The sequence below is a fragment of the Colletotrichum gloeosporioides genome, assembly GCF_011800055.1.
Source record: "Colletotrichum gloeosporioides strain Lc1 chromosome Unknown consensus_85, whole genome shotgun sequence".
Lineage (NCBI taxonomy): Eukaryota > Fungi > Ascomycota > Sordariomycetes > Glomerellales > Glomerellaceae > Colletotrichum > Colletotrichum gloeosporioides.
In genome coordinates this window covers 356,093-378,055 of record NW_025544730.1, presented here as the reverse complement: position 1 = coordinate 378,055, position 21,963 = coordinate 356,093, and the positions used below count along the sequence as shown (strand labels likewise).

General features: G+C 53.7%; 10 protein-coding genes across 10 annotated transcripts; 5 read left to right on the top strand and 5 right to left on the bottom strand.

Annotated features, from left to right (window-relative positions):
* Positions 1–152: 152 nt before the first annotated feature.
* GCG54_00001319 (putative peptide transporter ptr2) lies at positions 153–2,091 on the top strand (the record flags this gene model as incomplete). The annotated part of the gene is made up of 3 exons (XM_045401437.1): positions 153–438; positions 494–646; positions 704–2,091. The coding sequence occupies 3 exons, from the start codon at positions 153–155 to the stop codon at positions 2,089–2,091; spliced, it is 1,827 nt and encodes a 608-aa protein (XP_045258439.1).
* Positions 2,092–2,882: 791 nt separating this feature from the next.
* Positions 2,883–4,022, top strand: GCG54_00001318 (uncharacterized protein; the record flags this gene model as incomplete). The annotated part of the gene is made up of 1 exon (XM_045401436.1): positions 2,883–4,022. The coding sequence occupies one exon, from the start codon at positions 2,883–2,885 to the stop codon at positions 4,020–4,022; it is 1,140 nt and encodes a 379-aa protein (XP_045258438.1).
* A 1,259-nt stretch (positions 4,023–5,281) lies between these two features.
* GCG54_00001316 (uncharacterized protein) lies at positions 5,282–6,754 on the top strand (the record flags this gene model as incomplete). The annotated part of the gene is given in 6 exon segments (XM_045401434.1): positions 5,282–5,570; positions 5,688–6,117; positions 6,197–6,292; positions 6,361–6,451; positions 6,529–6,661; positions 6,672–6,754. The coding sequence occupies 6 exon segments, from the start codon at positions 5,282–5,284 to the stop codon at positions 6,752–6,754; spliced, it is 1,122 nt and encodes a 373-aa protein (XP_045258436.1).
* On the bottom strand, positions 6,177–6,591 carry GCG54_00001317 (uncharacterized protein; the record flags this gene model as incomplete). The annotated part of the gene is made up of 2 exons (XM_045401435.1): positions 6,177–6,196; positions 6,252–6,591. The coding sequence occupies 2 exons, from the start codon at positions 6,589–6,591 to the stop codon at positions 6,177–6,179; spliced, it is 360 nt and encodes a 119-aa protein (XP_045258437.1).
* Positions 6,755–7,004: 250 nt separating the features above from the next.
* On the bottom strand, positions 7,005–7,895 carry GCG54_00001315 (SET and MYND domain-containing protein 5; the record flags this gene model as incomplete). Its single annotated transcript, XM_045401433.1, has 1 exon — positions 7,005–7,895. One exon carries the CDS (start codon positions 7,893–7,895, stop codon positions 7,005–7,007), a length of 891 nt encoding a protein of 296 aa, XP_045258435.1.
* A 653-nt stretch (positions 7,896–8,548) lies between these two features.
* Positions 8,549–11,203, bottom strand: GCG54_00001314 (ATP-dependent DNA helicase RecQ; the record flags this gene model as incomplete). Its single annotated transcript, XM_045401432.1, has 7 exons — positions 8,549–8,584; positions 8,636–9,451; positions 9,500–9,823; positions 9,886–10,011; positions 10,066–10,410; positions 10,518–10,883; positions 10,904–11,203. 7 exons carry the CDS (start codon positions 11,201–11,203, stop codon positions 8,549–8,551), a joined length of 2,313 nt encoding a protein of 770 aa, XP_045258434.1.
* A 1,385-nt stretch (positions 11,204–12,588) lies between these two features.
* Positions 12,589–14,086, top strand: GCG54_00001313 (putative transcriptional regulatory protein C15D4.02; the record flags this gene model as incomplete). Its single annotated transcript, XM_045401431.1, has 2 exons — positions 12,589–12,638; positions 12,739–14,086. 2 exons carry the CDS (start codon positions 12,589–12,591, stop codon positions 14,084–14,086), a joined length of 1,398 nt encoding a protein of 465 aa, XP_045258433.1.
* A 1,304-nt stretch (positions 14,087–15,390) lies between these two features.
* On the top strand, positions 15,391–17,595 carry GCG54_00001312 (Mycinamicin IV hydroxylase/epoxidase; the record flags this gene model as incomplete). The annotated part of the gene is made up of 1 exon (XM_045401430.1): positions 15,391–17,595. One exon carries the CDS (start codon positions 15,391–15,393, stop codon positions 17,593–17,595), a length of 2,205 nt encoding a protein of 734 aa, XP_045258432.1.
* A 353-nt stretch (positions 17,596–17,948) lies between these two features.
* GCG54_00001311 (uncharacterized protein) lies at positions 17,949–19,708 on the bottom strand (the record flags this gene model as incomplete). The annotated part of the gene is made up of 2 exons (XM_045401429.1): positions 17,949–19,258; positions 19,339–19,708. The coding sequence occupies 2 exons, from the start codon at positions 19,706–19,708 to the stop codon at positions 17,949–17,951; spliced, it is 1,680 nt and encodes a 559-aa protein (XP_045258431.1).
* An 867-nt stretch (positions 19,709–20,575) lies between these two features.
* Positions 20,576–21,619, bottom strand: GCG54_00001310 (4-hydroxyproline 2-epimerase 1; the record flags this gene model as incomplete). The annotated part of the gene is made up of 1 exon (XM_045401428.1): positions 20,576–21,619. One exon carries the CDS (start codon positions 21,617–21,619, stop codon positions 20,576–20,578), a length of 1,044 nt encoding a protein of 347 aa, XP_045258430.1.
* Positions 21,620–21,963: the final 344 nt, after the last annotated feature.

Below are 21,963 nucleotides of genomic sequence, written 5' to 3'. Positions count from 1 at the left end.
ACCCTCCAGGTGGATGGCGGCCCTTACACTTACATGTTCCTTAGCATGGTCAGCAATACGCACAACTGACTTTTACATGGCTGCAGACTCATACATTTCCAACATCATTACACATACTTCGCGATCAGACGAGAGGAAACTTGTAATCAACGATGTCGACCGCACCAGACCTAGACATGGTCGATGCCGCGCAAGCTGACTTTCCTGCCATCGAGAAAGGGGTCAATCGCCAGAAGAAGCCTGAGGCGTACCAAGGAGACCTAGCCCCCACGAACGATTCACACGAGACGCTGACTGGGCCTAATGGAGAGATCTATCCCACGCTGGAGGAACAGACGACCCTGCGCCGCGTCCACGGCAAGGTTTCCTGGCTGATCTACAGTATCGGGTTCGTGGAGATGTGTGAGCGGTTCGCGTACTACGGGACCACCGCAGTCTGTGAGTCAATGGCCGATGCGCAGGAGCTTTCTCTTCGCTGACAGGCCTGCCTTAGTCGTCAACTTCATCGCGTATCCTCTCCCCCCAAGCTCGACGACTGGCGCGGGCGGTACTCATGAACAAGCTGGCGCGCTTGGCTTGGGCCAGCGAGCGTCTACGGCCCTCACGCTGTTCAACACTTTTTGGTCCTATGTTATGCCGTTAGTCGGTAGGTTCAAGAATTCCACTCAGCTCACTCTTTGAAAAGGTGACTGACGTCCAATAGGTGGCTACCTCGCCGATACTTACTGGGGCCGCTACCTCACCATCCAATACGCAATCGTCGTGGCGACTTTCGGCCACATTCTGATCATCATCGCCGCTATTCCCTCCATAATCTCCAACCCAAGCGGTGCGCTCGGAGCCTTTATCATCGGCTTGGTCTTCTTCGGAACCGGTGTGGGATGGTTCAAGGCCAATATCAGCCCCTTGATCGCAGAGCAATATGAGCTCACACAGCCCCGCCAAACCGTCGAGACCTTGCCTTCAGGAGAACAGGTCATCGTCGATCCCGTCATGACCATCTCCCGCGTCTACATGCGCTACTACTTCCTCATCAATGTCGGCGCCCTCGTTGGCCAGGTGTCCATGGTGTACGCGGAAAAGTACGTCGGCTTCTGGCTGTCGTATCTCCTTCCCACAATCATGTTCTTCTGCTGCCCCGTCGTCATGGTTCTTTGCCGCAAGCAATACGCCAAGCGCCCACCCACCGGCTCAGTCCTCGGAAAGTCGATCGCACTGGTAGGCTACGGCATCAAGCAAGGCCACGGCGGCGTCTTCGCGATGCGCAAGGACTCCTTCTGGGAACGCATCAAGCCCAGCGCCGTGCCCAACCGCCCGTCCTGGATGACCTTCGACGACGCCTGGGTCGACGAGGTCCGCCGCGGCGTCATGGCCTGTGCCGTCTTCCTCTGGTTCCCCGTCTTCTGGCTCGCGTACGGCCAGATCTCCAACAACCTCATCAACCAAGCCGCGACGATGCGCCTCGACGGGCTGCCCAACGACATCATCACGAACCTCAACCCCTTCGCGCTGCTCATCTTCATCCCCATCTGCGACAAGCTCATGTACCCGGCCATCGAGCGCGCGGGGCTGCGGTTCACGCCGATCAAGAAGATCGCCGTCGGCTTCCTCTGCGCGACGCTGTCGATGGTGGTCGCGGCCGTGATCCAGCACTTCATCTACGTGCGGGCGCCGTGCGGCCGCAGCGCCGGCGACGTGGAGTGCATCCGCGAGCGGGGCCCGCCGGACATGACGGTGTGGATCCAGACGCCGTGCTACATCCTGATTGCGCTCAGCGAGATCTTTGCGTCGATCACGGGGCTGGAGTATGCGTTTACGAAGGCGCCGCGGAACATGCGCGGGCTGGTGACGGGCGTGTTCTGGTTCGTGCACGCGTTCTCGAGCGCGATTGCGCAGGCGTTTGTTGGGTTGGCTGCTGATCCGCTGCTGGTTTGGCTGTACACCACCATTGCCATCATCAGCTGTTTGGGAGGGATCGGGTTCTGGTTGACTTTCCGGAAGCTTGACAAGGAGGAGGACGCCCTCAATGCGCTGCCGGAGAGTACTTACAAGGGACGCGGGGAGTCTAGCGTCGAAGAGAAGTCGGTGTAGAAGAGGCGCGGGTGAAATTGGCGGGCTCTTAATTCTCGGGAAGAAAGCATCAGCAATTGGACTTTCGGAAAGGCTTTCAATCTTCTATGTTGCTATTCAGTATTTGCACCACTCCTCAGCATCTTATGTTGATCAACTTCTGCGTTCGACTTGAGTAATAGTTAAGTCGAGCTCACAGGAAACAGTTTGACATAAATTTAGCTGTGAAACTTCCCAGGCCACCCACCCGGTGCAGGTTCGGGGCATCCGGAACACGCTCGGTCTCGGTTTCCGACATGAGACCAGATACCCCGGGGTCCAAAAGCTATCGGATGAAAGGGCCTCTTAAACAGTTCATCTCATCTGCCACAATTAAGTTCATCTCAGAGCTCAGCCGGTAATTCAAATCTTATATCATCTTCAAAGGAAATAAAGTAAGAAAAGAATAGACTTACGTGGTGTGTTGAGGCGCAGGCAGCTGACCACAACAAATGTCTCACAAGCCGGCAGACAGAGACACGAGGGGCGGAATCTCAGGGGTCTCGGCTCGCTGCAAGTGATGCTGCGGCGCTAATTGCGGACAGCTCCTGCAGAACCCCAAACCCCATAGGGAACCGCGTCAGGCGGCACGTGCGCCATGTTGTCACGAGCTGAAATGAGCTGAGCTGAGCTCTGAGGTACCTCGCCTACCTACTGAGTGAGCCGACCGCATCATCTCGCGAACGAAACACCAGGCTTCACCTCTCAAGACTCCGTCTCACCACGAGACTTTTGTATCTCAAGAACCTGTGAGCTTAGGAACCACCACCAGTATGGCATCCTGGCCCCCGACGCGCTGGCCGGTGCCGATCCACGTCTTCTCCTACCGCGTCCTGCTCGTCGTCCCCGTCCTCCTCGCCATCGCGACTTTTGCCGCGCTCTTCATCCACTCCGACGTCAACATCGCCCTGCTCTACTCGCAATGCGACTCCCGCGCCCGCCTCCCCGCCATCAGCAAGGTCCCCGTCTTCGGCACTCCGGTCTGCTTCGCCATCAGCTTCTTCCAGAATGCCCTTGACTCGGCCCGCACCTTCGCCAGCATGTCCGCCGTCCTCTCCTTCATCGCCGGCCTCATGACTGTCACCACCGTCGAGGCCGCCCGCATCTGCAACGCCCCCAACGTCCTCATCGCGAACCCCACGGGGCCCTGGCTGGTCTTCAACCTCATCGGCGGCGCCGTCGTCTGGGAGCTCGTCATGGTCCCCGCCTTCTTCCACCGCTCGCGCTCCATCTACCTCGCGCGGAAGAAGGCCGGCAAGCAGGTCGTTGAGAGCGCCGAGTCCAAGGACCCGGACTTCGGCAAGCACGCGCGCCATCTCAACGTCGACGCCGAGATCGTCGCCATCCCCGTCAGCGTCGCCTGGGGCTTCGTCCTGCCCTCCATCCTGATGCTCATCTACAACTCGCCCGCCACCGTCGCCGTCTGGCTCTTCTTCCCCGTCTGGGTCTCGCTCGTCCGGCAGGCTGTCCGCTGGGGCGTGCTGCGTCTGCAGAAGCGCCAGCGCCGCAGCTTCCACCTCGAGTCGCACACCGTCTCGCTGCTGCTCGTCTACATCGTGCCCATGGTGTGCTCCGTCGTCTCGCACGTCTTCCTCATCTGGAGCCTGTTCCAGCGAGACGACCGGAAGGAGATGACGCGTGCGACTGTCAAGTTCATCGAGATCGACGTCACGTTCATCGGGTTTACGGTTCTGTACTGGCTGCTCGTCGAGGGTGGGTGGAAGGTTGCGTTGGTGGCTGTTGCCGCGGCTATTCCCCTCGGCCCTGGCGCCGGAATCTGTGTTGCGTGGATCTATCGTGATAGTGAGATTCGTGAGCATCTCAAGAACTGGTTGGCTGGAGAGCACGGCAATGAGGAGAGCAGCGGGGAGGCCAGGACTGGCACTGATGAGGAGACGCCGTTGTTGCGATAGAGGGCTTGCTGTTGAGCTCTAGTGACACGCCTTTGCTATTACAGAATGAATCATTCCATGAGTTTATACCCACAACTCACAACTTCCCCTTGATATGAGATCCGAATGGCTCCGTTTTCTTACTCAACACCACATAGTTCACCTCCGACTTTGCATGGACTGTTCCTACCACGCAAGTATGTCACGTTCGCCGATTTCGCCGATTTCGCCGTTGCTCCGCTTCTAAAGTCTTCTTGGAACATTAATAGTTCATGCTGCTGGAGCACACACTTCATCTATAACAGACTCTCTTCAGGAAGATTGCTAAGTACGAAGGGTTCACAGCCTTTCCAGCGCAGCTATGCAAGTGAATATGGCATAGAAGGCTTTTCAACAAACCGGGCCCTTGGAGAGTCGTTTTGGCGAGTTCGACTTACTGGCCCATGTTCTAGCGCTCGGGGCTCACAGTCATACTTTAAGAATGTCCTCGGGCAACTTTCAAGAAAGCGAATCCAGGACGTTTCAAATGAGCACAGAGAGTGCACACACATACTGGGGAGCTTTCGGGTTTTATATACACTCACAACTATCCCTCGCGAACGGGAAAGAAGGACGCCCTACCGGAAAAAGGGTCCATCATGACTCGCGATACCCTCGACACCACCCTGGCGTTGACGTGACGTTGCCGCCCTTGGCTCGGAAAACTCCGACATCGCCCAGAGTACCGTGGCCACGCGAGGAAGATGAAGTCTTCGGATACCACCACAACTATTTTAGGGGCTATGGGTGCATCCGTGGTCATGCGTGGGTATAATTCTCGGGTACCTATGTCCGGATAAGGAACGTCTCATGCGAGACCGAGCCGGAGCCCTGGTTGAGGAGTGACCCGCTCGCCGGCGACGTTTGGTTCCATGCGAGGGCAGAATGCGGAGCTGCTCCGCCAGGCCGGTGGAAGAGCAAAAGATTACTGAACAGTAATTATAACGAGTGTGTCAAAAGAAAAGTACAAGAGTCATGCTTCGTCGTGGCAAGTCCGTAACGTGGACAAATAAATTAATATCTTTTCAGGACCCTAGCACTGAATGTGTTGGATTCGCGCGAGATATCTCGATCGTGATAGATGCTTCTCCGTGGCTTACTCGCACAGATGCGTTGCCTTTTAACACTCATTCAGGGGGCGTATTGTATAAGAAATGGGTTGAATCTCCTGTATCCCTCGCCACACCCTAACCTCTTCGGACATCAGTAATCACAAACATCACAGTCTTTACCTACCCATCATGACTCCTTCGGTGCACGCTGCCACGTTTTTCATTCTCTCAACCTTTCATTTTTGGCATGTCTTCGCAGTCCCGGGCCTCCTCGGCGTGGGTGAATCTGCACGCATTCATGAACGCGCCTTGACGAGCTGGGTTATGAAAGGATACGGAACCGAATCGTCGTGTACTCAGGAACAAATCGACCAAATCGAGCCTGCAGTAGAGTACGCCAAGATTCTAGCCAAGGCTGCCATGACGGCTTTGGAGGATGTAGGGACATCGGGGGTGGCGTATCGGCGCTGGTTTGGTGGTGAGTCGTCGGATAAGCTATTCCTTAAATTTTCGTCTCATTGCGAGGTTCTTTTTCTGCCTGAAATCTTGCCATTGCGCTTCGACTGGAATGGAACTAATGCTACAAGTAATTTAGAGAACAACACTAGCGAAAACACCCTCGCATCCATCAAGGCAAACCATTACGAAGCTGTGATTTCGGGACTGCGAGCACCCGAATCAGGAACAGTCAAGTCTGAAGACGAAGGCGGCCCGGACAAATCAAGACTGGTGTTTTCCTGTCCTAATTCGGAACATCCCGTGTGCGAACCGAACCCCTATGCAGGGACAGAGCCGATCGCCGGCATGCTCAATGCCGGCGAAGTTTACGACAACAATGTGATGCGTCTCTGCCCCCCCTTTTTCCGCCAGGTCAGCCACTCGCAGATGCTTGTCAACTGGCGAGATTGGAAAGAAGGCGACCTGCGAACATCAGCAGGCTTCACACTGCTTCATGAAATGCAGCATCTTGATGCGATAGTTGGCAAACCCAATCGTTGCGCTGACCACGCGTATTCAGTTGCAGAGTAAGTTACTCTCTTGAGATGAGGCTGTTCGAGAACAGAATAATAGAGCCTGAGCCATGCTAAATACCGAACAACGTAGCTGTGAGAAGCTTTCTAGCGTTGAAAGACTGAAGAATGCGCAGACCTTTGCATACTTCGCGCTGGATGTGCTTGTGGACCCACCAAGCCCGAGCAAGTGAGCGCATGGAAAATAAGGACGTTTCTTCGACTCGAGTGGACGACATGCATGAGCGGCTTCATCAGGCCGTACATCGTCTTCGCCGCGCCCAGCGCCCAGTTGCACTCCTCAAAGATGGCCAGCATCACACCGCCGTGGCAGGAGCCCTCGCGGAACGTCATCAGTCTGTGGCCCAGGGCAAGGAGAAACGAGACTTTGGTGATGAAGCGCGACTCAAGTGGTTGCTTCTCAAGGTCTTGTTTAAGGACGTCGTGGGCGTTGTCTGCCGCTTCGACTTGCGCAGTAGGCGTGTGCATGAAGGCGATGAAGTAAGGATCGTTGCCACCGTGTTCACGATGACGGCGAAGAATTCAAAGGCATGTCCTTGTAGGTGTAGGCTCGGCTGATGAGGGGTCTGAGGATAGGGTCTGGGTCAGACAGGGTTTTGCCGCACCAGGATACGGAGTCGAAGTGCGCTAGCTGGTCTTCCCAGGCGGCCATGTTGGTACAGATTGAGAGCCAGCCACAGCTGTTTTGTTGGAGGCACGGCGAGTGAGGCGGATCTCACAATGAGGTCAAGGTTGTGAAGATGACCCAACTTGGGAAGTGTGTCTGACACCAATCCAAATCAATGATCTGGAAGGCATCAACTACATCTTGGCAGATAATGGGGGTATAAATCATGTCGCTCTCTAAGTCTATATATACCATCTAATACAGACCAAGCCGATCAAGCATCGACATTGACACCTAGTCCCTGAACGTCCTTCTTCGTCGAGATGTAAAACTGACTGTCCTTCCCGACAGCTTCCTCCTCAAGCTGCAACCCCTTCAAAGCCAGATCGCGCGTTTGCGCTGCTTCCCCGAGCTTGGACGCCATCCGCGCAGCAGCAATGTGCATAGTCGCAGCCTCCCGGCCTCGAATGCCCTCCATATCGTACGCCTTCACCAAAGCCAGCATCAACTCGAACTCAGCCCTTGGGTCCTCGGACGCAGCCTCAGCAAACTGCTGCAACTTGGCCGCAATCTCCGCGCGCCTCGCCTCTCCAGCCTCTGCGGTCTCAGAATCGCACGCCGAACAATCACACAGGAACCCATACCCGTCCTGGAGGTGGTCCTGCCTTGCCTGCCGCAGCCCGAGGTGCTCATCCAGATAAGAGATGGTGATCTCCTCCTCCGGCTTGATGTCCCGCGTCGCATGGACCGTGAAGGCGTCCAGCTTCTTGTTGAAATTGCCCTGCGCGTTCGGCACGCACGAGTGGTTCAGCCGCGCGACCTGCGGGAAGAGCGCCTGCGTCTCGTTGCCGATGTTGAAGTTGTTGTTGCGGAAGATGTTGAGGATGGTGTGGTTGAGCACCGTCCGCCCGGGGCTGGTCTTGCTCTGCCACAGCGACTCCGCCCAGCTCAGCACACCAGCCTTGCCGGGGTTGAGCGACAGCGACAGCAGCGACTTCTGGCCGGCCGTTGGGAGCGCGTGCGCTTGCCGGAGGATGTTTGCGCTGGTCTCGGAAGGGAGGAGAGTGAGCAGGGCCCGGTCTGCGAGGACCCGCTGGCCCCGGGGGATGGGCTTTGCGGCGAAGACGCCGAGGCCTTTGCCGGCGGCCTGCCGGACGGTGAACATTGGGGAATTGGGGCGGTCTTTTTGCGACGGCTGCGGGAGAGAAGGGGGCGGCGGACGGGGAGGAAATATTTTTGTCGTCTGCCTTCCTGCCGGAAACGGAAAGGTCAAAGGGGGCAGACGGCAGCTGGCTAAAAAAGGCAAGGGGGCACCCGACTCGCCGCCTCCGGGGCGAAATTAGCGTCTCGGAACGGAATGCAAGGGTCCTCGCCTTATCGTGTGTTGTTTCGTGTTCCGACGGCTCAATTATTTGCGCGATAAGGAACTTTGCCTTTTGGTCTCCAGACTCAATCAACTGTGTTTGTTATGAGGAGCTTCTGCAACTCGTTAGTTCCACATTTCAATACAGAAAATTGGAACTCTCCGCTCTGGACATTGCTCAACTCAATTGGCAACTATCGTCATCAACTCTTCAACTAAAATGCAGCTTGAGCTGCGAGCCCCTGCCAATATTCTACTTTTTCTAAGCCTGTGCACTGTAGTGCTGATCAGTCGCTCCCTCTACTGAAGTTTTCACTCAGTGCGCCCAGCAATCGGAAAGGTCTCTTCTTACCCGGGAAAGCCACGGGACAGCCATAATCTAAACGCCCAGAAACAGGGTCAAAAGCAATTTCGGTCATTGCATTTGGGTGCATCGGTCGAGGTCTTGTTATCCATCATTTGATCATCTTCTCGAAAGCGGCTACAAGTTCCTGCCACCTTGTCAGCGTTGCCGTCATTCCACATTAGCATCATGAACTCACATCAAAATTACAATCGCTCATTCTCTCAAAGACAGCTTCGTTCTTCCATAACTGCATGCTGCTGATGCGCGGTGTCTTGATGCCAAATGCTACGCACGCCATGAATCGGGGATCGTTCTTCGCGGTACTGTTGGCCAAGGCCTGCTTAGTAGCGGAGGGCGTCTTGCTCGACTTCGCCTTCCGCGCTTCATCGCTACAGAGGGCTTTGCAGACGCTTGCAATGTTCTTCATGAGATCCTTGTCGAGCGGCTTCGGCTTGAACTCGGGCAAGACCACCTGCTTGTGCGTCTCGCACCAGGTACAGTGCCCACACTCCTCGACCGACGCGTGGGTGGTATCGGCAAAGTAGGCCGCCAGGGCGCGCGTGATGCACTTTGTACCTGTCAACAGGTTGACGAGGTCCTGGACCCGCTGGAGATCTTGCTTTTCCTTCTTGGTGATTTCCTGATCGATGTTATCGATCATTGCGTCGATCTCCGGCTGGCTCTTGGGCAGCGCCTTCTTGAGCCGGAAAACGTTCTGGACGCCAGACTTTTGGAGTTTGACGACCCCGGATTCGGCCCAATGGTCCAACTTTCTTGTGATGTCGCCTCGGTACAGGTGCTTGCCATCCGCAACATCATCGATCTCGATAAATGTCCATATTTTCGCCGTTCGGCATCCCCGGCGTATCGCTTTTGCTGCTGGTGTATCGTCGTCGTTGTACTCCTGTCGCTGAAGCACCTGATACTTGTATTCAGAATATTGTGGCGTTCCTGCTCGAAGTAGGCCGAATTTGAGCTCCAGGTAAGCGTAAATAATGGACAATTGCGTCTCCTGCTGGTCGTTAGTGACTGTTGCCTATTCAAGGACGATGTTCCAAACCTTGATATCAACTCGTTTGGACTGCATAGTGATCCCCACGGAAAAAGTCTCGCCAGGAGAAAGCCGACAGTGCTCCTCATCGCAAATCTCCTCGAATAACGCGCGTAGAGCCAATCTGGAAGGGCGTTCTCCATGCACGAGCACGTTCCTTAGGAAGAAGTCCTTGTCGGAGAGATATAGCATGCATGTACTTGGTTTACCGTCTCGACCGGCTCTCCCAATCTGTTGGCTGTACGCTTCGATGCTGCTGGGAAGGTCAAAGTGGATGATAGTCCGGACGTTCTCCTTGTCGATTCCCATGCCAAAAGCAATCGTGCCAACAATCTGCGAGGAAACATGGTTAGAAAATTGATCTGGGACATGCTTCCTTCGTTTCCCTAACTCACAATCATGTCGGTACTGCGTAGAAATTTGTCTTGGATGTCGGATCGCACGTCCTTGTCCAACCCTGCGTGATACGGCTTCGCCTTGAAGCCTTTTGCAACCAGCGCCTTAGACAGGGCTTCTGTGCCCTTGAGCAACCAAAGTAATCAGCACAATCCTTCTCGCGAATTCTGCAAACCTACTGCGTGTGTTGTAACATAGATGATTGACGGTCCTGGGTGTTTCTTTAAAAAGCTAGTGCAGATCTTGACCTGATCATCCTTCTCGTTGATAGCTTGAACACGAAGATTGAGGCTAGACGCGTTAGACTTGCTTCTCAGGGAGATGGACCGGACGGGCACTAACTTTGAACGATACATGCTTGTGACGAAGAGGCCTTCCGGGGGGATGTTGAATGTGTCGCGAATATCCTTTGCGACAGCCGCCGTGGCAGTCGCCGTGAGGCAAACCACTCGTTCGACGTTGGCTTCCTTGGCGAAACGAGCAACTGCAGCATTTGGTAAGAAATAAGTGGCCAGGTTGAAGATCTGGATGGCACTCACTTTTGAGGTAGTCTGGTCGGAAAGAATGACCCCACTGCAAGTACACGTCAGCATATGCGGTAGAAAGATGAACACAGGATCGACGACCGTACCTCTGAAATACAATGAGCCTCGTCAATGGCGAGGAGGCGTATGCCGCCACGGATGGCTTGGAGAGAGGCGAGGAAGCCCTCGTTGTTCAGGCGTTCTGGGGCGCAATACAATAGGTCGAGCTTTCCGCAAGATAACTTCTGATGAATGTCCACAAATGTCTCGCGGGTCTGTGTTGAATCAAGGACTGCGGCGCTGATACCTCGTCGTCGAAGGGCATCAACCTGATCCTTCATCAATGCGATCAGAGGAGAGATAACCACAGTAACTCCACTCTCCTCGGGGCTTCTGGAGTTTGTCTGACGGTCAAGCTCTTTGATAGCGACAGCTGGGACCTGGGTATCGTCAACAACCGTGAACATATGATACTGGCCGTGGGGATGCGTACCTGATAGCACAAACTCTTGCCTCCGCCAGTGGGAAAGACTACCACAGCACTTTCGCCACCAATGATTCGACTGATGGCTGCTTCTTGCTCCAGACGAAATGCGTTCAAACCGAACCTCTCCTTGAGTACTTTCTGGGCAAGCTCTGATGTTTGTGGTCCAGATCGGTGCTTCTTGGACATGGGCCCTTCAATGGCATCATCTCCGTCGTCTGGAGCCCGCTTAGCGCTGGGAGGGACACCGTCAGCAACGGCGAGGAGATCTGCCTCATCTGCAGAGTCAAACCCGAAGTCGTCGTCCATTGCTGCGCAGGCCTAGGTCGCTGAGATACAATCGAGATACGAACCGATCCAGGTAAGGTCGTGTTAGATCGTCTAGCTGGCGTGGGTGGGTTCGAGAACGGTCGTTGGCGTGCCAATTCGGGAAGGAGGGACCGGAGGGATTGGCCGCAGTGACGCGCTGAAGCTGCAGGCGCGGACGTGGAACGCGTAAAGCTGGCTTAGTCATCCGCTCAAGATATGCCCCACACTCTCCCCGAGCACGGGCACTCACACAGGCACTCACTCATTGAGGAGGTAGACTCATCGATCTCCTGATAATAAGGATGTGCTCGATTACCTCAAACATCATCTGTTCAAACACTTATGCATGAGACTTGAAGCTTGCCAACATTTGAAAATTTGAGGATTGAATGAAAACAAACTTTCATACCAGGCCTACGTAGCATCCGGGACCCGGTCTCCTCGGTCCTCGGCCAAGTCGGGTTCCATAGCATGCGATGATGGAGTCGAGTTTTGAGGTATGTGGAGTATGTGAAGATGGTCTGGAGTATGTGAAGATGGATCATGTGACTGAGCTTCTAGGGCGTTCAGAGCAAGATGCTCCGTTACTCGCGAAAGTCTTGACTCTTGGACGCACTGGTTCATTGACGGGTCATTTCCGCAGTGAATCGACAATTAATTATCCTCGACTTGTTTCGCCAACATTTGCCGAAAGCATGGTAATTGCGGCTCTGAAGATCAAGATATCGAAATGCTGCTGCCTGGCGGACTGATGGACGTGTCGTGCCGAATGATCCGCAGCCCCCGCGGAACATAAGAAATCAGGTTCCCCAAGCTGTCATGCGCTGTGCTTAAGTACCTTAGGTTAAAAAACGTTCCATGCTTCTCTGGAACGTTATTCAAGGTTTGAGCCCACTCCTCTTACTGCTCAACTTTTCAAGTAACGTTGGACGCAGGAACAAGCTCAATGATAATCCCACGCAGAGCTATCTCGGCCGAGTGTTCAACCAACAGTCGGCATGCCTGCTCTTTGCTGGGATTATTTCTGCCGTTCATCAGTTCAGCCTATCACAACCTTGACCTCCTCGAGGATAGTGGTTGTAACAAAGACTCATACTCACATTGGCTAGTTCGGACTAGACCCCGGTAGTCCCGCAGTGGCTCCTGACAGGGGTTGCGGGAGAAAGCGCACCAGCCCGTCCTGGCTTTTCTTCTTCTCCGCTTCGAAGCTCTGGCTCTCAATGTCTCTCACCACACTGCAGCTAGGTTGTGTCTCCTTTGCCCCCTCAGGAGGTGTCAGGAGCGCAGGTGGCTTACTTTGACGAACAATCTCTCGGCAAAGCCTAAACATTGGAGGCTGGCTTGTGGGTTTCTGCTGCCTCCACACACCGGGGCGGCCACAAGCGATGGCTCGGAAAGGCAGCCGGAAAACCAGAACGGGATGCATCACCTGCAAGTGAGTGTGCCTGGGCGGCCGCCGTCCGTTATCACACCGAGATGCCTTCTCCGTGACGGTGCGAGACACTCGTAAGGGGCTCCGGTCTAACGGTTGCCAGAATTCGCAAAGTCAAGTGCGACGAGACGAAGCCGGCATGCAACCGCTGCATGGCCACCGGCCGCCACTGCGACGGCTACTTGCCCACCGGCAGCATGTCAGCAAGACACACAAATTCAGCTCTCCGCTTGTATCGGCCAGAAGGATTTCCAGGGATAAGGACCGCTGGAGAGAGCCGAGCTTTGCAGTACTTCTGTCAAGAAGCTGGCCCGCAACTGTCAGGCGCGGTAGACCCCCTTTTCATGTCGAAACTCGTCATGCAATTTACTAGCTACGAGCCTGCTGCTCGACACGCCGTCCTAGCCATCAGCACTCTCACCGAGCAACTACACGGCGGCACTTGTGGTCCGTTGGTCCGAATACAGGACCAAGAGTTCGCACTTCATCATTACAATGCTGCGATCAACGACATTAGGAAGCTGAAGTCACCAGAAACACATCCAGTGGTGCTGCTTGTGTGCATCCTCTTTATCTGCATCGATGTCCTGCAGGAGAATCGAAAGATGGTCATTCAGCACTGCAAGCACGGGTTTGCCCTTCTCAAGCACACTACATTCGAATACGCCTGGACAAAGCAGTATCTTTTGCCTCTCTTTCGAAGAGTCGCCGCCACCTCGTTCATATGGGCAGATGACCCTTCAGATTTCCCGGACCTAGATGGCCTAGAGCATCCCATGCCTGATGGATTCTTCAACTTTGCCGATGCCCAGGCCATGATCGATGATGTCTTCAGCCGGACGCTTCGACTCGTGCGGCGAGGGGATCCGTATCGCATTCGTCCAGAAACGAATGGGGCACCGCCCCAAGAATTGTTAACCGAGCAAAGCCAAATCAGACGATTGCTGGAACAGTGGGAGCTGCTAATGGAAGATTTCGAGGCTCGTCCGCTGTCCCCGCCTGGGAGAGAGTCCCCGACGACAGAGAACTTGACCAAGACCCTCCGATTCATTCTCCGCTGTCGCTTCGAATCCTGCAAGATATGGTTGAACATGGCGTTAGACCCAGAGGTCTACGATCACGCCAAGCACATGGACACCTTCGTCGAGATGTTGGAAGATCTCGGGGTCACAGATCCTGAATTTCTCGATGGGTTTCGACGGTCACCAAGTTTTATGTGCGATGCCGGCTATGTGCCCATGATCGTACTGACATCTGCAAAATGTGCCCATTTGGAGTCAAGGTTGTCGGCTTTGAAGTTGGTACCGGTCCCAGGACTGCCAAGGGAGCTTTTGTGCCTTCCAGCGCACGCATGGGGCTGCCCGGAAGTCAAGGACCTGCCTCAAGTAATTCAAACCTCGACGGAGGATGCCGATACAGCACCTAACGATGTAATGGAAATGAGTACATAAGATTGATGAACGGACAGTATTTCTCAAGCTATGATGAGCCGCAGGTGGTTTGAATTTACCTGCAGTATGCAGTTTCTTCCTCACAGCGCCTGCAGATGGACCTGGTCTGCGCATGCATTTGTTCCAAATCAAGACGAAGATCCGCCTCCTGCCTCAAACGGCAATCGTATCTGGTGAACCACCAATGGGATCATGTGTCTCTCCTGCCGCCTACAACTGCGTATGGCAGGCAATGCACCTAAGATGAGCATCGTGCTGCTTGTGGAGACACTGATTGAACAGCGCTCAACACTAAGACACTGCATGCATCTTAGGAGTGGAAGGCAATTACTCCGACCACCAGGCTGATACTGTGACAATCAAACCACTCAGCCAGCTTTGCTCAAATGATGGGCCTGCTCCTGGAAAATAATCGACACCAATCAACTTGAACGTCTACAGAGCTGAAGCAGCCACGCAAACCCCCTGCAGGTCGGTTCGGCAGACAAGGGTAGATGCCGAAAGACAACCCGAGGCACGGGTCCTCAGTCCGAACCGAAAGTATTCAGTGATATCTTGAATTGAAATGTTTTGGACATTTAATATAACTAGACGGACATCGAATCCCATCTCCGAAGGCCAGTATCGGTCCCCCACTGCCGGTAGCGGCGCGACTGATACCCACCGTCCACACGAGATCGCGAACACCGAGGGCCCCCAAAGCAGAACACAGGACATCTAATCGGACATCACTGATAATCCTCAAAAGTTTCTTCTTGGCATAGAGCTTATTATGTGTTCACGACATCCAATTTTGAGCCGCGTCAAGACGGCGTCGAAAGCAACGACAATAATCAATTCCTGGCCATCTTGAGATCACGTCCCCCAATCCTTTCGTGTCAACTCCCCGGGCCCCGCGAAGCGGCCCCGAGAGACCGGTCAAGATCAGCGGGGATGATGTAATCTACGACCGTCAGAATGAGGCTTAAAGGAGAATATCAACGGAATTTTCACTTAAAACTTTCGCATGGCTGTCTGGCCGGCTCAAAACGCCGGGAGGTTCGGTGGGGGCCGAGGTTCGGGACATCAGCTTTCGGCCCCGAATAGGGCCCACTTCGGTTCGGCACGGGTTGCTGTACAAGCACATAAACGCAGACATACATACCGACCCGACAAACGCCTGGCTCCCCCATTCATTCTCAATAACGACATCAACGGTGGATCTGGCAATTATACGGGATCGAGTCCACTGAAAAGAGACCAATCACATCGGCATTCGCAACCCTTCGGAGTGCAACTGTCTCTGAGCCAATCACCCACATACGATGGCTTGTCCCTTCAGCGACTCGCGTCGACTCTTCGTTGACCTAGCCTCTTCTCGAGACAGTGAAGGATTCCAATTCAGCGAGAAACTCGGTAGTTACGTTGTTTCTCGATACGATGATATCGTCTCAGTCCTCGACAGACCCGAACTTTTCAGTTCTCGGCCGACAGTGCCAGAGTTCCCGCCAATGGTCCGGGACCTGTTCGTCGACAAAGTACCAGAAAAGGGCACATTACTAGCACACGATAACCCTGACCACGATCGGCTGAGAAAGAGCGTCGCCTCCTTCTTTGTGCCACGTAGACTGGAACGATTCGAACCGATGCTTCGCGCCGCTGCCCATGACCAGATTGACAAGTTCGTTGATTCGGGCTCAGTCGAGATCAAGAGTCAATTTGCGCTTCCTGTACCATTGCGATGTATTGTGGTAGTTGCAGGGCTGGACCCGGCCAGATGGGAGTGGATCGGAGGTTGTCTCGCACTCTTCGGTGGAATCACCAAGTCTGAAGAAGCGCTCAGCATTCAGCAAAGAGTTCAAGACGTCTTGGATTTACACGCATATATCGCCAGCGTCATCGAGGAAAGAAAGAATGATCGGAAAGACGATCTCATCAGCCATATCTGGAACGAAAGAGACGCCGGAGTAGTAAAATTGACAGACTTCGAACACCTGAGCATGATTCCGGGGCTTCTTCTTGCCGGCCACGAGACTACGACCAATGTTCTTTCCATGGGAATGGCACATCTGCTCCATCAGGGCTTGTGGGAGCGGGTATCAGAAAGCGATGCGACCAGGTCAGCCGCCATTGAGGAACTCCTTCGTTACGAGTCGGCCATAACAGGAATGCCACGCCTCGTCACAAAGGAAACAAAATTGGGGGCTATGACCCTACAACCAGGCGACAAGCTGTTCGTGGCATACAACTCTGGCAGTCGTGACAGCACCAAGTTCGAGAATCCGGATAAAATCGACATGGATAGACGTTCCAAGACGCAGCATCTTGGGTTTGGGCGTGGCGTTCACGCTTGCTTAGGAGCCCCCTTTGCACGTCTCCTCCTAAGGACGGAGCTCAAGGTCCTCAGAGAGCGACTTCCTCAGCTTAAACTAGAGACACCGTACGAAGGGATCAAGTACAGCGAGGTCCATGAAGGGCGTGGCCCAGAGGCCATTTGGATCTCTTGGGACCCTCCAACTCACCATGATATTGCCAGTCGTGCTCAGAGCAATTCGTCAACAAAGATAGCAGCAAGGCCACACGACCAGAAGATGACCGTCAGCGAAATATGTCAGGTCGCAACAGATGTGATGCAGATAACACTGCGACCCATCAATGGCTCTGGGACACCGTGTTGGGCATCTGGAGCCCACATTGACGTCAAAGCAGGCCCATTTGGCTTTCGACAATACTCCATCTGCTCAAGCCCAGATGACCGAGATAGTCTGGCATTTGCTGTGTTGAAGACGAACAATACCGGAGCTTCTCACTTCATACATAACAGTGTGAAACAGAACCTTGAGCTTACTGTTCGTGGACCAAGGAACAACTTTTCCTTCCAACCAGGCTCACGAAGAACTGTGTTCGTTGCTGGAGGCATTGGGATCACCCCTATCAAGCCAATGGCAGCAGAAGCAAAAGCCAGAGGAGAAGACTACGCAATCATCTATCTCGGCCGCAAGCGCGATTCAATGGCGTTTGTGGAAGCAATGACCGAAAAGCATGCGAATCGCTGCATCACATGGGTAACTGATGAACATCATGGACAACGCTTCGATGTTAGCAGATACATTCGATCGCTAGATACGGAAGGCCTTCGGGTTTACTGTTGCGGCCCTGAAGCTCTTCTTGAAGACGTTGAAAAGAGCCTGAAGGGTGCGCCACCGGATGTTTTGCGACTGGAACGCTTTGCGATGTCTTCGGACTCTGGCAAAGAAAACACAGCGTTTGATGTTGTCCTTGGCCGGAGCGGTAAGGTCCTGCGAGTTTCTGAGGATGAGTCTATCCTAGATGTTATCAATGATGCAGGAGCTGGAGTAATTTCCACCTGTAACAAGGGCTTGTGCGGAACCTGTGAGGTCAGGGTCTTAGATGGGCTGCCCGAACACAGGGACGCAGTCCTCACACCTGCTGAAAGAGCTGATGGAACCACAATCATGACTTGCGTGTCAAGATGTCATGGAAGCAAACTTGTACTGGATCTCTGGTGAAATAGCTGATCGCGTCAGAGTATGAGGTCCTCGTTATTTCTTAATAATCCGAATTTGTTCAGGGGAAAATGGAAGACAACCTGTGGAGTAATAATGATAGTGTGTTTAGAAGCTATGTATTCATGCCACGCCCGGACGTAGGGACGTTTCCCTTTTTCTAGCTCATGCCAACTAGGCTCCTACAGAACCCGTCAAGGCTTTAGAGCATCGACTATGGACAAGGCATCACTCAGCCATGAAGTACAAAGTCTGTTAATGACACTTCAGATCTGTCACCAGTACTCCAAATGTATTTTCTGAGGGATATTGAGGCGACTCCATGGGCGTGCTGAGTACACAGAACCACGCCCGATTCAAGGCGCTCCGACGCGATCCTTTCTACTCTCCCTCTCAGACATGTATGCACGCCACTTGGGGTTGATTATGTACACGGGGATTCCAAGAAGGAAGATCACACCAAAGATCCCAGCGAGGACGCCGAATGCAGTCTGGTACCCGAACCTCTCGACCATTGGCGTCAACCCATAAGTCACGCCGAATGACACCACATTCTTCGTACCGACAACTACGACCAACGCAGGCCCGGGGTGCTTGGGAGCTGCTTCGGAAGCAAACGTCGTGGAAATGATGATAATCGCTGTGAACGAGTACTGAAAGATGGTCCAGCCCATGTAGGGTCCCCACCAGGTCGTCCCGCCAGAAGCAGTGTAACCATACAGCAACAACATACCGACGCCAACGACGGCAGGTGGTACCATTGTGACCAAGTGGTGCTCCGGAATGTGCACGCCTCGGTTACGGCGGGCAAGCCACATCACGAATGGGTTGCCAATGAATGTGCAGAACAGCATACCGAGCACGGCGCCAATAACGCCACCGACATTGATCAGGCCGATGTCAGCCGCTTGCCAGTGGTAGTTGTCCATCAACACAGTATTGTAAGTGAGACTCATGCCCACACCACAGCCTAAAGCGATGGAAGATGTGAGCACGGCGTAAATAATACCAGGGGAGGACATCGACTCGGCCATGTGCTTCCAGCTCATCAACATGACTCGAAGAGGTTGTGGATGGGGTGTAGACCAAGGCCTGATTCGCTGAGTATACGTCTTGCGCTGAATGGCACCAGCAGCGTTGCCAGCTCCTGGGGCCGTGAGTCCAGATCGATTCATCTCCTCGAGATACGCCTGCGCTTCCGAGTCGGGGATAACGCGGGTGACACCAAACTCGTCGGTAATAACGAGTTGACCGTCCATAGACTCGGGTGGGCGGGTGAACTGGGTCTCGAAAGCGAAGAAGAACGCAATCACTAGACCAACAGCTACAGTAATGACGAAAACCCAGTAATACCATCGCCAACCCAGGTCGTGGTTGATGTATGACGACGCAAGGTTGATAGTCGAGGAGATTGCATTCTGCGCCATCCAGTATAGCCCGAAGATCCGAGACCGTTCGTGGAGAAACGTGACTTCGGTGAGCATGAGCGGGAGGAGGGATTCCGAGGCACCAGTGGCTAGGCCCTGGACGATGCGTGAGGCGAGATGTCCGTTGTAGCTATTCTGCAGAGCAGCTGCAATGGTCGCAATCAAAAGGATGACCATGAATCCAAGGAAGACGGGGCGTCTGCCGTAGGCTAGCGAAAGGGGAAGAATGATGTAGTTTCCTGTGATTCGATGTCAGATCTATGATTGTCCCTTGCATAATGGACCTGGACCTTTCGAAGGAATAATCGAGACAACTTACCAAGGCCTATGCATAGAGTTGGGATCGTAATAAGAAGAACAATCTCGTCTGATGAATATCCTTGAGGGGTGTACATCTGGAAAAAGACGCTCAGGATGGCACCGAGTCCGCTTGCAATAGACAAGCCCATACTAGAAAACCAACAACAACAGAACACCAGACCGTACTTCTCCCATTTTCTAAAATTCAAAGGGTCGTTCGGGTCCGACGAGGGCACGGGAATCCGTCGAACTTCGCCATCCTTGTTTACAAGCAGGGCATTGCCATCAACGTGGGTATGGTTGTCTTTAGGATCTGGATTGAGGTCTTCGAGATGCTCGACGCGACTATCGATTTTGGTATCTTCTGGATTCGGAGCCGACGTGGCCATGTTGACGTTCTGGTAGTTGTCGGTTTCTAGGATTCGATCGAGTGTCTTTCAGTCGTCAATTTGGTCGATTCACAACTTGGAAACCTCGAATGCCGGCCTGCAACTCGTTACGACTGCGATTAACCGTCGCAACTGCAGGATACTGGTTGTCGCACACTCTTCGCTCGTTGTGAGGGAAAGACGCATACGACCATTATTCAACATATTGGCCAAAGCGGATCCAGTCTCTTTTCAATTTGATGAGCTGCTGCCATTTGATGGAGCGTTCGTCGGAAAATGGAGGTGAACACGGGCAAACCCCGTTCCCCGGTGGGGTTGAGTGAAGATCTACCCCGGACTTGGCACTAAACAATTCGGCTCGGTTGGTGAAGCACGATGCTATTCGGCTCGGAATCTGCACAACCAACAAGGCCTAGTGCCAAATGTATTACTTAAGAACCGAAAATGCGGCTCTTCCAAAGGCTTCAGATTGAACGACCGGCTATCTGTTCGATTATCGTAGAAACCTTGCAATGCAGTTTCCACGCCTCCTGGTTTTGGAGCGTTCTCGCCGAACTCGCCTGCTGCAACTCATTAGACAGTGGCGTCCCCTCAGAATTTGCCGTGTAAGTGGCACATTGATGAAGCGACTTCAGTTCACCACACGCGGAATCGAGTCAGAAGACTCGAGGGAAAACGAATCTACAAAACTTGCCAAATCAGGCTGCGGGCCGGGAAAAGCAAAGATCAAGCCAAAGCATGCAAGTCACGTCGTACAGGCACAGTGAGGCTTTCAATGTGGAACGCTCCATTGCTAGCAGAGTCGGTGAACACGCAAGCAGGGTGAGACAAGGCGTCTCGATATGCAATGAAAATTCTTTCGCTCGATCACAGAGCCGCACCGTATACATGCCACTGGTCTCCAACCCTGTAGCCAGTAGGGAAAGGGTCCTCGGGATCCAACACAACCTGCTTGTAGCTTGTAATCCAAGCCCTTCCCTTCACAGTTGGAATGATAGCATCTCGATCGCCAACCTTGACGGTTTCCTTAATACGGCACTCAAAAGCCGTGTCAATGACACTAGTATGCTTGAAGTCCTCACCGACAGCAAGCTGCCCCTTAGCATGAAGCAATGCCATGCGAGCGCAGGTGCCTGTTCCACAAGGGCTTCGATCCAGTCGGCCAGGCGAGACAACGACAGTGTTCTTGGCAATCTTCCCACCGACGCCGTTTTGCAGAGGCTCGGTGAATGAAAGCACCGATACTCCCGCGATTTCCGGGTTTTCAGGATGACGAGGGGTATAAATAGAACGAATGGTCTGCTTGATCCTTTCGCCAAGCTCAACAAGCTTTGCTGCCTGCTTGGGCTCAATACTAAGGCCAATTGACGCGGCGTCAACGATGGCATACCACATGCCGCCCCACGCGATGTCCGCGGAAACAGTCCCGATTCCGGGGACTTCAACGCGCAGGTCGAGCTTGTCGACGAACGCGGGAACATTGTCAAACGCCACATTCTTGCATTTGCCGTCTCGGCACTCCGCAGTGACACCGACCAGCCCTGCCGCCGTGTCGAGGGAGAATTTGGTCAGCGGCTCCTGCATGGGGATCATCCCTGTTTCCAATAGAACGGTCGCGGTGCAGATTGTGTTTGAACCGGACATTGGCGCATACTCCTCACTCTCCATAATCAAGAATCCCGCAGCGGCTTCTAGGTTGCATGGCGGCAGGATCAAGTTCGTATTGTTCGGTGACCGTCCCCGGGGCTCGTTCAGAAGCAGTTGCCGAAGGTCGTCCTTATGCGTCAAAAAGTGTTGAAGTTTGTGCCACATAGTAGGTGCTGGCACGTCCAAAACTCCGCCGGTAATGACGTCGCCAACCTCTCCCTCAGCGTGGCATCCGACCACTGTGATGGTACGTGTAGATCGCATGGCTGTGACTGCTCAGGCTGTCGATAACCTGGCTGTGAGTGGTTGCAGAATACGAAATGACGTTCCAGTCTATTACAGTTGAATAGAGGGACTCTGAAGCCACGACGATTTGTCTATGCACCTCTCAAGAAGGGTTTAAGCAACTCCAGTAACCGGCGTTTATACCGGGAATTCGGACCCCACTCCGACTCTTTTAACCCCCCGACGGATGGTGTCGCCGAAGCCTGCCCGTTATCTCGAAACCCACCTAATTACCCCGCAAAAAATGGGCGATGACCGTGAAAACCTACCATATCCAAATGGGCTTGGGAATCATCTACAAGTAAAGCAAAAGAGCTTATGAA